Source organism: Hyperoodon ampullatus (genome assembly GCF_949752795.1).
Source record: "Hyperoodon ampullatus genome assembly, chromosome: 13".
NCBI lineage: Eukaryota > Metazoa > Chordata > Mammalia > Artiodactyla > Ziphiidae > Hyperoodon > Hyperoodon ampullatus.
In genome coordinates this window covers 28795386-28810859 of record NC_136926.1, presented here as the reverse complement: position 1 = coordinate 28810859, position 15474 = coordinate 28795386, and the positions used below count along the sequence as shown (strand labels likewise).

The 15474-nt window shown below is 40.6% G+C and overlaps 1 protein-coding gene across 1 annotated transcript in view; it reads left to right on the top strand.

Annotated features, from left to right (window-relative positions):
- The window catches only part of CEP192 (centrosomal protein 192), an 87289-nt gene that overhangs the window by 19536 nt on the left and 52279 nt on the right, over positions 1 to 15474 (top strand). Inside the window, exons 7-14 of the mRNA XM_079718011.1 lie at positions 760 to 1120; positions 1545 to 1688; positions 4816 to 4880; positions 6077 to 6286; positions 8640 to 8763; positions 9371 to 9489; positions 13992 to 14820; positions 14908 to 15034. Of these exons, the coding sequence (XP_079574137.1) occupies positions 760 to 1120; positions 1545 to 1688; positions 4816 to 4880; positions 6077 to 6286; positions 8640 to 8763; positions 9371 to 9489; positions 13992 to 14820; positions 14908 to 15034 (1979 nt within the window). The remainder of the gene's footprint in view (positions 1 to 759; positions 1121 to 1544; positions 1689 to 4815; positions 4881 to 6076; positions 6287 to 8639; positions 8764 to 9370; positions 9490 to 13991; positions 14821 to 14907; positions 15035 to 15474) is intronic.

The window sequence follows — 15474 nt, the reverse complement described above, 5'->3', positions numbered from 1 at the left end:
CCTTTCAGCAGTTGTTATTTTAGGAAAGAGTGAGCAGTGCCCTTTGGGAAGGTATGTTGGAGAGCGTGGTTTTGAGGCACTGGCTTAATCTGCCGGGTTTGAGGCAGTTGTTCTTGAACTCCTCAGGGTCTTTTGTAGTATTTGCTGTTTACTCCTATTAAAAGTTATTAAGGGACTTACCTGGTGGTCCAGTGGTTACGACTTCATGCTCCCAATGCAGGTGGCCCAGGTGCGATCCCCAGTCAGGGAACTAAGATCCCACATACCACAGCTAAGCCCGCATGCCACAACTAGAGAAACCTATGCGCCACAACTAAGAGCCTGCGCAGCCAAAAATGAATGAATGAATAAATAAATAAAATAAAATAACTTAAAGTTATTAATATTTGTGTTTTCAGGGTCTGTTAATAATATTAGTTTTATGAGTCTGGTCACACTGATGGGCTTCCCATCCTTTTAAGACTTTCAGTGATAATTACAAAAGTTAAACTGACATTTCTAACATCCTGTGCCTTAGTGAGCATATTGGCCCCACTTTTGGTATCTGAATCTGTTGGTGTGTGTTTGCCATGACCACATTTTGAATTTTGGTTTTGGTAAGTTCCTTACGATTGGTTCACATATAGTCTGGAAGAATATTGTGTAGTCGGTTCCTTTCTAGAATAAATATTTTATGTCAACTGTATAACTTTTTTGGTTTTTTTGGAAGGAGTTATGAAAAACAAAACTTATTTCTGGTCTGTTATTTAATTTTTAAAGGAAAGCGGAAGAGAAGAAGTTCTGGTGAAGACTCTCAGGGCTGCTAATGCGAAACTTAACCCTGTTTACTTTCACGACACAAATGCCAGTAAAGGTGATTTTGGCTTGATAGACCCTTTAAAGCTGGATGCAGGATCTCCTCATCAAAATAAGCATTTGGCATCAGACTCAGAAACAGTTTTGCCTGTGGATAGATTTTTGGACACTGAGATGCCTCAAGTGTCCATTCAAAAAAATGTGGATGTAGCATCTTTGAAGTCTGTTAGTGACAATGCATTTAATTCTGCTGATGCTCTGTGGTCACCCACTAGTGAAAGGCAAACGTGTGAATGTTATGAGTCCGTTGGAAAGAGCAAGGACCGTAAGTGGGCCTTTTTTTTTTTTAATGTAAGAAATATGTAAAATGCTTATACACATTTTGAATAGGATATATTTCCAAGTGAAACTTCCCTAATCTTTCATATTAAAATATTTAAGTGTTCTGTGGATTAAAAAATGGTGTCTTTATTCACAGATCTGGTGGAAATGTGCCTTTCTAAGTATTAGTCATCTTTTCCTTCCTCCCTCTCCTCCATGATGGACTTTTACTGTGATTAAGGTTGGATTTTTCACCATCAGAGAGATACTTTTCTTTTGGGGAAATGGATTTTCCTTTAACTAGTTTTGGGCAGATTTCAGTACTGTTGATAACTAAGATAAGTCAACTAAATAAAATTATTTAAGAATATTGTATCATTTTATTTGTTGCATGTGTCATTGGATGTCTCTGGAATTTTATTTTCTAGAAACGGATCTATCACAGAGTGTGGTCTATCAGAACGAGGAGGGCAGATGGGTCACTGATCTTGCCTATTACACAGCTTTCGATAAAGAACAAGATGTAAATGTGTCTCTAAGTGATGAGATGAATGAAGACTTCAGATCTGGCTGTAAGTGTATTGATAGCCTCTGCTCTGAACCATTTTCATTTTCTGATGGTGTTCTGAGATTACCCTGTACATCTTGGTTGGCCACATCAAATCCCTTCTGGATACGTACTTAGCACTTCACTTGTTTCTCTAGGAACAGAGGCTTGAGTCAGTCATTGCTAATCACTGTGGACTGAGCTGAGCCTTTCCCTAAGTAAGGACAGCGAGTCACTTTAGAGCATGTGTGTTGCAGTTAGTAGCAACTTAGTCTTTACTTTCTCACTTTATAAATTGTCTTGAACAAAAGAACTATTCTGATAAATGAGCAGTTACAAAAGCCAATCCATTTTAGAGTAAAAGCTCAGTAATGAAGAAATGGGAGAAGAGTGTCGAGGAAGATAAATGAAATCTTAGAGGATGAGAGCATTAGGAACCTCAGTTAGATTTGTTAATTAGCAGAATCTCTGACAGTGAAAGGGAAATGCTGCAGAACGCACGGCATTGTGAGCCTTGGCCTGTGGACATTTGCTGTGCCGCTGAGGCCTCTAGGGCCTGAGCGCCTCTAAACCTGGAATGAGGAAAGACAATGAGGAGCCAGTCGTATTTATTTATTTATTGATTGATTGATTGATTGATTGATTGTGGTACGTGGGCCCCTCACTATTGTGGCCTCTCCCGTTGCGGAGCACAGGCTCTGGACGCACAGGCTCAGCAGCCATGGCTCACAAGCCTAGCCGCTCCACGGCATGTGGGATCCTCCCAGACCGGGGCACGAACCCGTGTCCCCTGCATCGGCAGGCGGACTCTCAACCACTGCGCCACCAGGGAAGCCCTAAGAACTCTTTATTGAAGCAGAATGTACCTATACCTTCTGCATTTAGAACTATGTGGGCATGTTACCATTAAAGGAGAAATATGATAAAATAGATAGTGGAGGAATTCCATGAAACCATCTGTGTGGTTAGGGAATGAACAGAAGTTGGGTAGGAAAGGATGACTAGCACTGGTGGTGAGGAAATGGAGAAAATGATTATTGAAAACTATGGAAAAGTTTGATGGAAGGAAAGAAAGGATGAACTAGTCAAGGGGAATTGGGCTGGGGGAGCGTGAATGGAATGGGAGACTTTATACGAAGGGAAAAGAAATGTAAGAGGAGATACTCAGAAGAGGAAGCTTGGACCAAGGGCATAATTTTATAATAACAAGACAGTTTTATTTATTTATAAGTGAATAATTTTAATTTTTTTGGCTGTGCCGTGCAGCTTGTGGGTTCTTAGTTCCCTGACCAGGGATCGAACCCATGCCCCCTGCAGTGGAAGCATGGAGTCCTAACCACTGGACCTCCAGGGAAGTCCTCAAAGTAGTTTTAAATGAATACTTAAAACTTCCCCGTTCCCACTTCCCCATTTCTGCCTCCTCCTTTCTGACAGCTCAGCCATGTGAGTTGCTACTTCTGCTTGTGGCCTAGGATTTAAACGTGGGGGAGGGGATGGGGAACGGTATTGCTGCTTCAGAATTTAACAACGAAAGAGTTCAGGTTGCACTGGAGAGGACTGTGGTTGCAGATTTGGCAAAAAATTGGGCAGAGATTCTTGTAAGAAATGAAGTTCTGCTTTTTCATAATCTGTGAGTGATTTCTGATGAGCATACGTGGTAACAATGTCACTGTAGACTTTTCTTTAATTGAAGAGTCTTAAAGTCCAGAGAAAAAGTACTCAGGAGTATAATAAAATAGCATTTGGAGCTGTTTAGTTAATGATTTAAAAAATACAACATTTTAACTCATTGAAGTAAATTAAGTTTTTCTGGGTTACCTTCTTATGATCCTATTTACTATTTACCCTCTCCTGGCTTTTAGATTTGGTTGGTTGATACTTTTCACACTTTAGAGCAGTGGTTTTTAACTTACTTTGAGTCATAGACCCCACAGAGAATCTTCATAGAAAAATTTTTCCTGTGGAAGATAACTGTTTTGCATGTGACTTCCGGAGCTTCCTGGCCCTCCCGATGCTCGTTCATAGACTTGTAGGCTCAGAACCTGTTTATGTGGGAGGTGGTGGGATTGCAAAGTAAGGAACCAGCACTACCCTGACAAGTCAGAATCCTGAGCTACTTCTGGTGCTCTGCTCTCCAGGCTGGAAACAGCCTCCTGTGTCTGTTCTCATTTTGTCTCTCAAGGTGTTAGTGTTGGGCCCTCAGGGCTTCCAGAAGGGTAGTTTCGATTGGGTTAGCCCCTGATGTACTCATGAGAGTAGGGACATCTCTCTTGTTTGGGCCACGAGTGGACTGTCCCTTCTGGGTTGCTGTTCACTCCTCCCCTTCCAGCCACTGTCTGGAAGCACCAGGCAGAGGCAGAATGGGCAGCAGATGGGAAGTCCAGAGTCTAGCCTGCAGACTTTTCTGATTCAGCCAACATGTTTAAAATCCTTTTAAATTCTAATGCCTTGGGCAGGATCATTTGCTGTTCAGCCTGCCTCTGTCCTCTCTCCCCATTGTGTTACACCTGGCCCTCTGCTCACTTACCCCAGCCTTGTGGCCTTGGCCTAGAGATGGAGGGCTGCATGCCCATTGGTTTCCCTAAGATGAACTGAGTTGCTCAGTCGGAACTTTGAGGGCAGATACTTGGTGAACACTTGTCCCTGTTTGCCCAAGCTGTGGGGTTTGCTGGTATGTGGGATTTTTCCTTTCAAAAACTAGGACAGTCTCGGGTGTTGGGACAAACAAGTAGTTGGCACCGCAGCAGACATCTTCATGACAAATTTACAGAGTGGCTTGTCTGTCTGATGTTCCAGATGAAATTCCATGGGTATTCATGGGCAGGTACCTTAACTCATGTGTGCCAAACTGCAAGGCTGAAGTTAATGTGAATCTTTTATAAAAAGCTTACATTATAAAGCCCCGTTAGTAAGTTAGGGCAAGTTAGTACCTGATGAAATCAATCACAGTAGGGTGTTTATTACCAAAAGTTTCAGGACACACGCTCTTAATGTGCTTAATACAGATGCATCAGTTCTGTGATGGAAGCTTTCACATACTTCTTTCAGTTTTATTTCTTTAATATTTCATTTTCCTAACTACGTTGTATTTATATGCTAGTATTTAATTAGGCATCAGTGCAATATAATTATAAAACTTATTCTTTTTTAAGCTGATGCATTGGATTTGATTGCACAAGATGAAGAAGAATTTAATAAAGAGCATCAGTTTATGCAGGTTTGTATTTTATTGACATTAACCAAAGTTTAGAATTTTTCTTGTATTTAAATGTAGGCAAAATGTTCATTTCTTTCTGAATAGATATATAGTGAGTATAGAATTATATCTTGATTTTTCCCATGTTTAGACAATTTCTGCCTTTTCCTTCAGATTCTAAATTATTAATTGAAAAAAAGCTGGCAGGGCTTCCCTGGTGGCGCAGTGGTTGAGGGTCTGCCTGCCAATGCACAGGGCGCGGGTTCATGCCCTGGTCCGGGAAGGTCCCACGTGCCGCGGAGCGGCTGGGCCCGTGAGCCGTGGCTGCTGGGCCTGCGCGTCCGGAGCCTGTGCTCCGCAGCAGGAGAGGCCACAACGGTGAGAGGCCCGCGTACCGCAAAAAAAAAAAAAAAAAAAGCTGGCATACTGAAATAGTGTTTATTAGTTCACTTAAAATTGCCTTAATAGGCTTCAAAGATATAGTTGTTTTTTGTTTGTTTGTTTTTTTGCGGTACACGGGCCTGTCACCGTTGTGGCCTCTCCCGCTGCGGAGCACAGGCTCCGGACGCGCAGGCCCAGCTGCTCCGCGGCATGTGGGATCTTCCCAGACCGGGGCACAAACCCGTGTCCTCTGCACCAGCAGGCGGACTCTGAACCACTGCGCCACCAGGGAAGCCCCAAAGATATAGTTTTTTACCATGTTTTAAAATGAGGTAGTGCTATTCGTTGTTATTTGAAGATGTACTCCTTTCTAAAGATTTGTATTAATAACAATCAGTATTTGACTTAAGCAATATGTTAAAACAATGTATATCATAACTCAGGGATTAAAAAATTTCTCTTTTTCTGGACTTCATTACCTTTATTAGCTGCTTCAGCTTGAATTTGTCCACATTTTTTTTTTTGCGGTACACGGGCCTCTCACTGTTGTGGCTTCTCCTGCTGCGGAGCACAGGCTCTGGACGTGCAGGCTCAGCAGCCATGGCTCACGGGCCCAGCTGCTCTGTGGCATGCGGGATCCTCCCGGACCGGGGCACGAACCCGTGTCCCCTGCATCGGCAGGTGGACTCTCAACCACTGCGTCACCAGGGAAGCCCTGTCCACATTTTCAAAAATTTTAAATATTTAAATTTCCTTAGTGAAATTTGTATTTTTATATATTAGAAAAACAGAAGGCTTGCTGGAGAAATAAAATGAAATGATGACTTTCTTCCTAGGAAGAAAATATAGATGCCCAGAGCACTTCAGTTGCCCTAGGGGATACATCGTGGGGAACTTCAGTCAATTATGGTCTGTTGAGGAGATCACTTAGCACATCAGATTTGGACAAAGGCGATGCCACTTATTTACGTCTGTCTTTAGGAGAGTTCTTTGCTCAAAGGTCTGAAGCTCTCGGTTGCCTTGGTGGTGGTTACAATGTGAAAAGAGTAAGTACCATGTGTGCTAGAAGTGGTTAAATTCACTTGCCCTTACGTTTTGAAGGTTATGATGGTGTGGCTAGATCAGAGTATCTTTAAAGCAGAGACAGGATAGGGACTCCGTGGTGGAATAGTGGTAAAAAGCTTCGGTTTTTTAGTGGCTGTACCCTGACTGCAGTCCTAGCTCTGTCTTTTAACTAGTTCTGTGGCATGGAACAATGTATTTAACTCCTCTGTGCCTTGATTTTCCAATTTCTAGAATGCAGTACTGTCTTACAGAGTTTTTGGGGGGATACTGTGATGGTGCGCGTACAGCGTTTAGCACGGCCTCAAGTGCATTAAGTACTCCATCCCTGTTAGTTGCTGTTTCATTGGTTGCTGATGTTATATCATTGGTTGTGGGAAGAATTCAAAGATTCATTTTTTAAACCTCTGGTCTAAAAACATGTTTTGAAATATAGGAGTGTTTTGGTTTTTTAAGATGTACATGTAAAAAGTTTTAAATGCAAGTGATAGTGGTAGATTGTATGAAGGAGTGAGGAGAAGCTGTGTCGCCTGTGGGGGTCAGAGTGGTGTCTGAGGAGGGGCACCGGGGTGGTGCCCGAATGGTGGAGAGGAGGCAGCATGTTCCCAGAAAAGTCTTGGAGGTGGGAGCTGGAGGGCATATCGGAGGAGCAGAGAGCGCTTTGCGTCGGTGGTCTGATGGCAGAAGTAGACAAGGGCCAGGTCATGAGGGGCCCTTGCAGGGCTCGGGTTCATCTCAAGGGAACTGGGGAGATGTGCTTGGAGGCAGGGTGCCCGGCCCATCTCCAGATGTGACAGGAGCCGGGTGGAGGAGGTTCCTGAGCCTCAGAGGAGGAGAAGCAGGCAGAGGCTTAGCACGTGGAGGAGGTGCCATGAAGGCCGAGGCCTAGGATGGCAGTATGGAAACAGAAAAGTTCTGGGGTTCAGGATTTCCTCTGCATGTAGAGTCGAAGGACCTGTTGGTGAATTCCATGTAGGGACATAGTGCTGTTGGAGGGAGTGTATATTAAAATAGGATTTCACTAAGAGTATAATTTTAAACAGCTAGGGTGTTAGAAGTTGACTTACAGGAAAATTTGAAACTGAACTGTGGGTCCTGTCTATGCAGAGAATTAAAAAATGAGAGTAAATACTTAGGCCTGGATGGATTGGTTTTGACATTATAAGAGAAGTGAAGCGTAACTGAATTCCTTTCTGAACAGCTGGACAAAACACCGCACGGTGGAAAGATGGATCTGTCATTTTGTATTAGTTATGAAATGTTCCTTGGTTCATGTTGCTGGATCAAGGGAGGAAATCCTCGAGTGAAGATTGATCGAAAATTGAGTGCATTAGTGAATTTGCTCTTCAGGTCTATCGTGAGAGCTCTGGAAGGAAGCCAGGTGGGAATTCCCTGCCCTTGAGCAAGGTCCTTGAATGTGACCTTCTGAACGCTCATCTAGGGCAGTAGGAATGTATCTCATCTTAATACAGATTTTCAAGGACATATTTATTGTGTAAAATAAAATACCCTTGTAAGTACTGTAAGTTCCAGGAAGGCAGGAAGTTTTATATCTTTTTTCTCACTGACATGTCACTGATGATTATTACCAGTGCCTGACACATAGCAGGTGCTCAGTAACAATTACTGGAGGAACGAAGTGTCATTTCTGGGTTGTTTTAATTTGGATTTCTTAGTAAGGGCAAATTATTTGACAATATTCATTCTGATGATTAAAGATAGCTAGCAGTAAGGAAATAAAAGGTCCTGTCTGGACTTGGAAAGTTCATTTTTAGTAATTTATGTTATTTATTATTTTTTTTGCGGTACGCGGGCCTCTCACTCTTGTGGCCTCTCCTGTTGCGGAGCACAGGCTCAGCGGCCATGGCTCACGGGCCCAGCCGCTCCGCGGCATGTGGGATCTTCCCGGACCGGGGCACGAACCTGTGTCCCCTGCATTGGCAGGCGGACTCTCAACCACTGCGCCACCAGGGAAGCCTAATTTATGTTATTTTTTTGTTTGTTTGTTTTTGGCTGTGTCGGGTCTTGATTGCGGTGCGTGGGCTTCTCTCTAGTTGCGGCATGTGGGCTCAGTAGTTGTGGTGCAGGGTCTTAGTTGCCCCATGGCATGTGAGATCTTAGTTCCCTGACCAGGGATCAAACCCGTGTCCCCTGCACTGGAAGGTGGATTCTTAACCACTGGACCACCAGGGAAGTCCCAACTTACGTTTAAATGGAAAAATCAGAATCATTTTGTTGAAATCATTTTAGCTAGGTTACCACTATTAGGATAAAATAGTCTAGAATTTCTCAAAGCAGTTGAAAATTAAGGAAATAATTGGCATGTTTATTTTGTAGCCATCATTTGGTTATTTTATTAGATCACCAGAGAAGAGAGAACCTATTGCTCTAATAAGAAAATCAGATGTATCAAGTAATTTGGAAAAAGAAATGGCTCATCTTAACCATGGTCTATTTTCAGGTAATGGATTAAATGAAGTTTTTTTTTTAACCTGTAAGTTAGTGGTTGTGTGATCATGTTCTTTATGTGGAAGAAAGTAATGTATATACCACTTTGAATTTTTTGAGTATTAGTTACAGATTTGATTTTTATATAACTTCACATTGCCTTTTCAATCTAAAGTAGAAACAAGTCAGCCAAAATTCACCTAAATCCTTTTGTAAAAACAAAAGTAAATGAAATATATTCTGTTCAAGTGGTTGGGTTAACTTTGGCCTATTAAACTACTGAGTTAATGAATTATAGCTATTATATTTATTATTTAGGTGGACTTTTAAAGAGAAGTTTTCAGATTTGGGCTGTGGTAGTATAAATATAAATATCTGTGATGAATATTTAAAATCAGACGTTCTTGGTTAACATAACAATTATCAAGCAGCTACTTTTTGCTAGTATAATGCCTCATGCATTGTATCATGAAATTGTATAAAATGTGCTTTAGTCCTTAAAGAGCCTATATTCCAGTGGGGGGTGGGGGGGGTTTGGGATATTTAGTGGTCCTTATCCCACGGATTGTTTCTGTGAGATAGTGTATAGATGTAAGTTGAATATTACATATTTTCTACAGGAGATTTAAAGGCACAGCTAAGTGAAGGATCAGTTACACTTCAGGCTGAAGAACTGGAGACTGTTTCACAAGTGGATGAAAATGATGTGACATTAACTGCCAATAAAGGGAAAACAGAGGTATTTTAAGCCTTTCATGAAGGAAAGCTAAAACCTCGCTGTCATAATTCTCATACAAGGTCAAGATAAAGTCACATGTAAAAAATGCATAACATTTTTCTTACTCAATTTTATTACAAGTATCCTTTAAATATTATCAGTGTACAATAAATGTATGAAGAGTTTATAAAACAAACTTACGGTCAGTGAGTTATCACAGCTTATACACCCATGTACTCCCAGGTCAGGAAAGAGAGCATTGCCCACAGCCCAGGAGCCATTTTTTTGTTCCTCCTGTCTGACCTATGACACTGTATCAGTTTCACCCGTTTGTGAACTTTATATACAAGAAATCATGTAGTAGCATATATATATATTTTTTAATATAAATTTATTTATTTGTTTATTTTTGGCTGCATTGGGTCTTTGTTGCTGCGTGCGGGCTTTTCTATAGTTGCAGCGAGCAGGGGCTACTCTTCGTTGCGGTGAGCGGGGGCTGCTCTTTGTTGTGGTGCGTGGGCTTCTCATTGCATTGTGGTGGCTTCTCTTGTTGTGGAGCACAGGTTCTAGGCACGTGGGCTTCAGTAGTTGTGGCTCGTGGGCTCTAGAGCGCAGGCTTAGTAGTTGTGGCACACAGGCTTAGTTGCTCCGTGGCATGTGGGATCTTCCCAGACCAGGGATCGAATGTCCCCTGCATTGGCAGGCAGATTCTTAATCACTGTGCCACCAGGGAAGTCCCAGTAGCATATATTTTTCTTCATTTTTTTCCACTTAGCGTTTGCGAGATACAACTGTGATAAGTATAATAGCTAATTTTCATTGCTGTATAGTATTCTATTAGGAATATTCTGTCGTTGATATACTCACCCTACTGTTGATGGATATTTGGGATCTGTCTTATGTCAATATGACACTGTTAAAATAGTGTAGTTTTATAGTAGTTCTTGATATCTAGCAGAATAAGTCTTCCCCTCTTATTTTTCTTTAAAAGTATCTTGGCTGTTCTTGTTCTTTACATTTCCGTATATATTTTGAAGTCAGATTGTCACCTTTCACAACCAACTAGCAACCCTGCTGAGCTTTAAGTTGGGATTGTGTTTAATCTATAGAACGGTGAAATTGACATCTTTATAATATTGAATCTTCTAATCCAAGAAGATTACAGGTCCCTCCATTTAGGTTCTAATTCCTCTCTGTATTATTTATTTATTTATTTATTTTTGCGGTACGTGGGCCTCTCACTGTTGTGGCCTCTCCCGTTGCGGAGCACAGGCTCCGGACGCGCAGGCTCAGCGGCCATGGCTCACGGGCCCAGCCGCTCCGCGGCATGTGGGATCTTCCCAGACCGGGGCACGAACCCGCGTCTCCTGCATCGGCAGGCAGACTCTCAACCACTGCGCCACCAGGGAGGCCCGAAAGCAGGGATTTTGTGGCATCCCCTACTTTCTTTTTTCATCTCATATGTTTTGATGTCATATTTTCATTATTCTGTTCATTGTATTTTCTAATTTCTCTGGCCCATCAGTTTTTGGAAGTGTATTGCTTAGTTTCCAAACATTTGGGGATTTTCCACATTTAAAAATATTGATTCTAGGCAGTTGTACTGTAGTCAGAATTTTTGGTTTTAGTCCTTTGAAATTTGTTGAGACATGATATATGGCTCAGCATTTGTTCAGATTTTGAAAATGTTTTCTTTGCACGTGAGAGGAACGCCTGTCATGTAATTGTATGACATTTAGGTGAAATTTATTAAATCATGATGATTAAACTGTAGTTTTAAATTGTCGTGTTTGTTCTTTCAGTTACTTAGGTATTAAAATCTCGTGCTGATTGTGGATTTGTCTTTTGTTTATTATAGTCTGCCAGTATTTGCTTTAAAATTTTTGAGGCCGTATTTTTCAAGGTACAAGCGTATTAGAATTGCTCTCTTCTGGTGCATCAAACCTTTTATCATTGTGCATGACTGCGTTTGTCTGTAGTGGTGCTTTATGCCTTAAGTCTAGTCTGATATTAACATAATTAATACCAGCTTTCTTTAGTTAGTGTTTGCATGTTATATCTGTTTCTGTTATTTTACTTTTAACCTTTCTATAGCCTTGTATTGAATATTTTAGCTGTTTCTCTTATTAAAACATAGCATTGGATTTTATTTTTCAGTTTCTCATAATCCTTCTTTCCACTTATATTTACTGGAGCTACTAATATATGGGGATTTAAACCTGCTCTCTTTATGCACTTTATTTCACCTAGACTTCGGTATTTTTCTTTTTTGTATTCTTTTGTATTGCTGAAGTATTTTATATTATTCCAATTTTCTTCCTCTATTAATTTGGTAATTATATGTTTTCCTATTATTTTGGTTACCCAAGAAATTATAACCTGTCTCCTTCATTTACTAATGTTTAATAAAAATAGGGTTTTTTTGGTTTTCTTTACCTCTTCCTTAACATTACAAGGACCATAAAACATTCAGTTTACTTCACTCTAGTCTTATAAGCGCCTGTTGTTTTATATTTTAATTATCTATTTAAACACCATAAGACATTATGATGATGTTGATGGTGATTACTATTATTACATACAACCAATATATATCTCTGACCTTCCATTTAAGATTAGTTTTCTTTTGCTTGAAGAATACCCTTACAATTTCGTTTTCTAAGAGGCTACTGGTAATGAATCCTCCGCTTTTGTCATTCTGAAAATATCTTTATTTCACCTTTATTTTTGAAGCATATTTTATATGGTGTATATTCGTTAACAAGTATGTTAGACTTTCTCAGTATCTTTTATGTTTTCTGTTCTGTTGTGTTTTTTGTTTCTCTTTCATTCTGGGTATTTTTTTCAGACTTCTCTTCCAAGTCTGATTCTTTTTTCAGTTGTGTCCAATTTGTCATTAAACCTGTCCATTGGATTCTTTTTTTTTTTTTTTAATTTATTTTTGGCTGTGTTGGGTCTTCATTGCTGCGTGCAGGCTTTCTCTAGTTATGGCAAGTGGGGGCTACTCTTTGTTGCAGTGCGTGGGCTTCTCATTGCGGTGGCTTCTCTTGTTACGGAGCACAGGCTCTAGGCACGTGGGCTTCAGTAGTTGTGGCTCACGGGCTCTAGAGTGCAGGCTCAGTAGTTGTGGTGCATGGACTTAGTTGCTCCATGGCATGTGGGATCTTCCCGGACCAGGGCTCAAACCCGTGTCCCCTGCATTGGCAGGTGGATTCTTAACCACTGTGCCACCAGGGAACCCCCTGTCCATTGGATTCTTAATTTTTTATTGTATTTTTTAATTATAGATTTACATTTAGTTCTTTCTTGATAATTTCTAGTCTTCCGTTGAGTTCTCAGTGTTGTTTTTAATTCCTTAAGTATGTTTTAGATTTTAGATTTAGATGTGTTTTAGACTCTGATAATCCATTGTCTGCATGCCCCACAGTTGTGTTTTTCTGTGATGTGGGCCACATTACCTTGGAACATTGTGTGTCATTCATTGATAGAGGAGTGGACTTTTACAGGAAAAGTTGCTGAAATATTTGAGGCCATGGGAGATCTTCCAGACAGGATTTTTGGCTGCTTCTGAGCGAGGAACAGTAGCAGTCTCAGGTTGCTTTAATTCAGTTATTGGGATTGAGCTGATTGGAGCTGGGCCTCCGGTCCTCCTGAGGGCCACCTTTACTCCTAGGGAGTAGCCCTCTGTGGTCTCGTCCTAAAGCATGGATGTTTACCATGGTCACCACCTTCCCCTCATCACTGGCAAACTCTGAACCTGATTTTTGTACCCTTACTCCCATAGAGCAGCTTTTCTTAGCTTCTTTTTAAAAATTTATCATTTAAAAAAAATTTTTCTTAGCTTCTTAAGCTTCCTGATGTCTTAGCAATAGCCTCTTCCTGAAGCAGCTCCCCTGGGGCGGAGCATCCCCGGGACTGGGCTCACCTCTATGGGATTCTCTCTTCTCTTGGATTTTGGCCCCATAGTTTTTTATTCCTTTTTTGGCTCTCCAGCGCCTTCTAAGAGATGTTTTCGGATATGCTGTCTAATTGCTGTCAGCAAGAGTTGTTTTGCATCACTTAGTCTGCTATTACTAGAGGCAGAAGTCTTAATTTGCATTTTTAAAATATTGCTTTGCTGTTGGTTCCATTTCATTATTTTACCCCTGGTTTCTATTTGTGTCTTGCTTATAAATAATTCTAACAATTGAATGAAATTACCAAGAATCATAATTGCAGTCACTGTGGCTCAATGGCTTCTCAATTTCAGTATTTTAATTTTTTGGTTTTAAATTATTTTCTGATTCAGTTTTAGCATTTCTTTAACTCCTGAAGGGTTTTTTTGGAACAACTGATGATCTGATTTTGTAAGTGACCAAGTACTCTACAAATCAAGTTGATAGCAGCTGTCTTTCTTCATTAGGAGGTTTAACTGATATACCATTAATTTCTTGCTGCAGTCAGATCTTATGTAGCACTTACAAATAAAGCTTAAACTAATATGTGCTTGTGCATGGAACTGATGTGAACGTTCTCATTTCTAGGACACTTTCCTCATCAACAGCAAACCCCAGAGACATACAGGCGAACTGCCTAGCGGTGGTGATTCTGTGCTGAGGATAAGCACCATTGCTTCTGCCATCGCAGATGCATCAGTGAACGCTGACCCCTCCCAGCTCGCCACCATGATCAAGGCACTTTCAAATAAAACCCGAGAGAAGACTTCTCAGGACGATGGTAAACAAAAGCACTGTTCGGCTGTGTCTCATTTCTTACCTAATGAGCTAGAAAAAAGTAATGGATCCAACGCATTTGATATGGAGAAATACCTTAAAAAAACAGAAATTAGTAGATATGAAAGTGGAATGGACAACTTTTCAAGAGCTGATGTGTCTGATATTTGGGATTTATCTTTGTCCAAAGAACAGACTACACATGACATCCATGCAGTGGACCTGGGTGCTACTAGCATAAGTGTAAGGGAGCCAGAAGAAGACACAGCAGCTGGTTTTTATGGTGAAAGTGGAGAGAGCGTGGACCAGGCATCACCGAGAACGATAAACTCTTCAAATTCAGTTCTTACAAATACGGGAGAGAGACAGGGTGCAGGGCTTGATGTGAAGACACATTCCATTGACCATAAATCACCAGATTCTGGTGACGGTGAAAAAGCTGCCTCCGTATCCATTCCAGCCCTTGATAGCTCATTAGTCAGGAACCCCAGGGTAGCATCCCTCTGGCTGTCAGAAGAGCATGAAGACACACGAAATAGTAGAAAATATCAGAGGCAAAATGAGTATGTTAGTCAGACAAGTAACAGTGAAAAGCATGTGACTTTTCAAAACCATTCCATAATCTCACCTGAAAGTGTTGGTAAGTGTCAGAGTAATTGGTCATGTTCAAAAAATTACACAGTGTTTTTTTTTTCTGTTCTCATTGGAAAATACACCTTTCTGGTAGATTTGAAAAATCCCTCTCCTGAGTGTGGTGGACATGGCTCGGAGGACGACCAGGATAGCTTCCGACCTTCCACTTCTCCACTGAGTCATTCTTCTCCTAGTGAGATTTCTGGAAATAGTTTATCAGGGTAGGTGCTTAACCTTTTTTTTTTTTTTTAAAGTAATAAAATACATGCTCAGTGTAGGAAAATTGGAACAAAGTGTAAAGAAAATTAGTCATCTATAGCTTCATCTCTCAGGGGTAACTGTTATAAATATTTTGTGAATTTCTTTCAAGATATTTTTCTTTGCAAATTTTCATACCCTGCTTTTTTCACTTATTAAAATAATTCCTGCATTTAAAAGAAAATTAATGTTATAGACTGCATAATTAATCTGTCACAGTTTATTTGGTGCTTCTGGTCGATACTGGTGATAATATATTTTACCTTTTTTGTTTGTTTGTTTGCCATTTTAATGATATTGAGATGAACAACTTTGCTTATAAAATTTTTCCTGTGTTTTAACTGATTTCCTCAGAAGTGAAATTACCAAGTCAGGGATAAGAATATTTTCAGGCTCTCTGGAT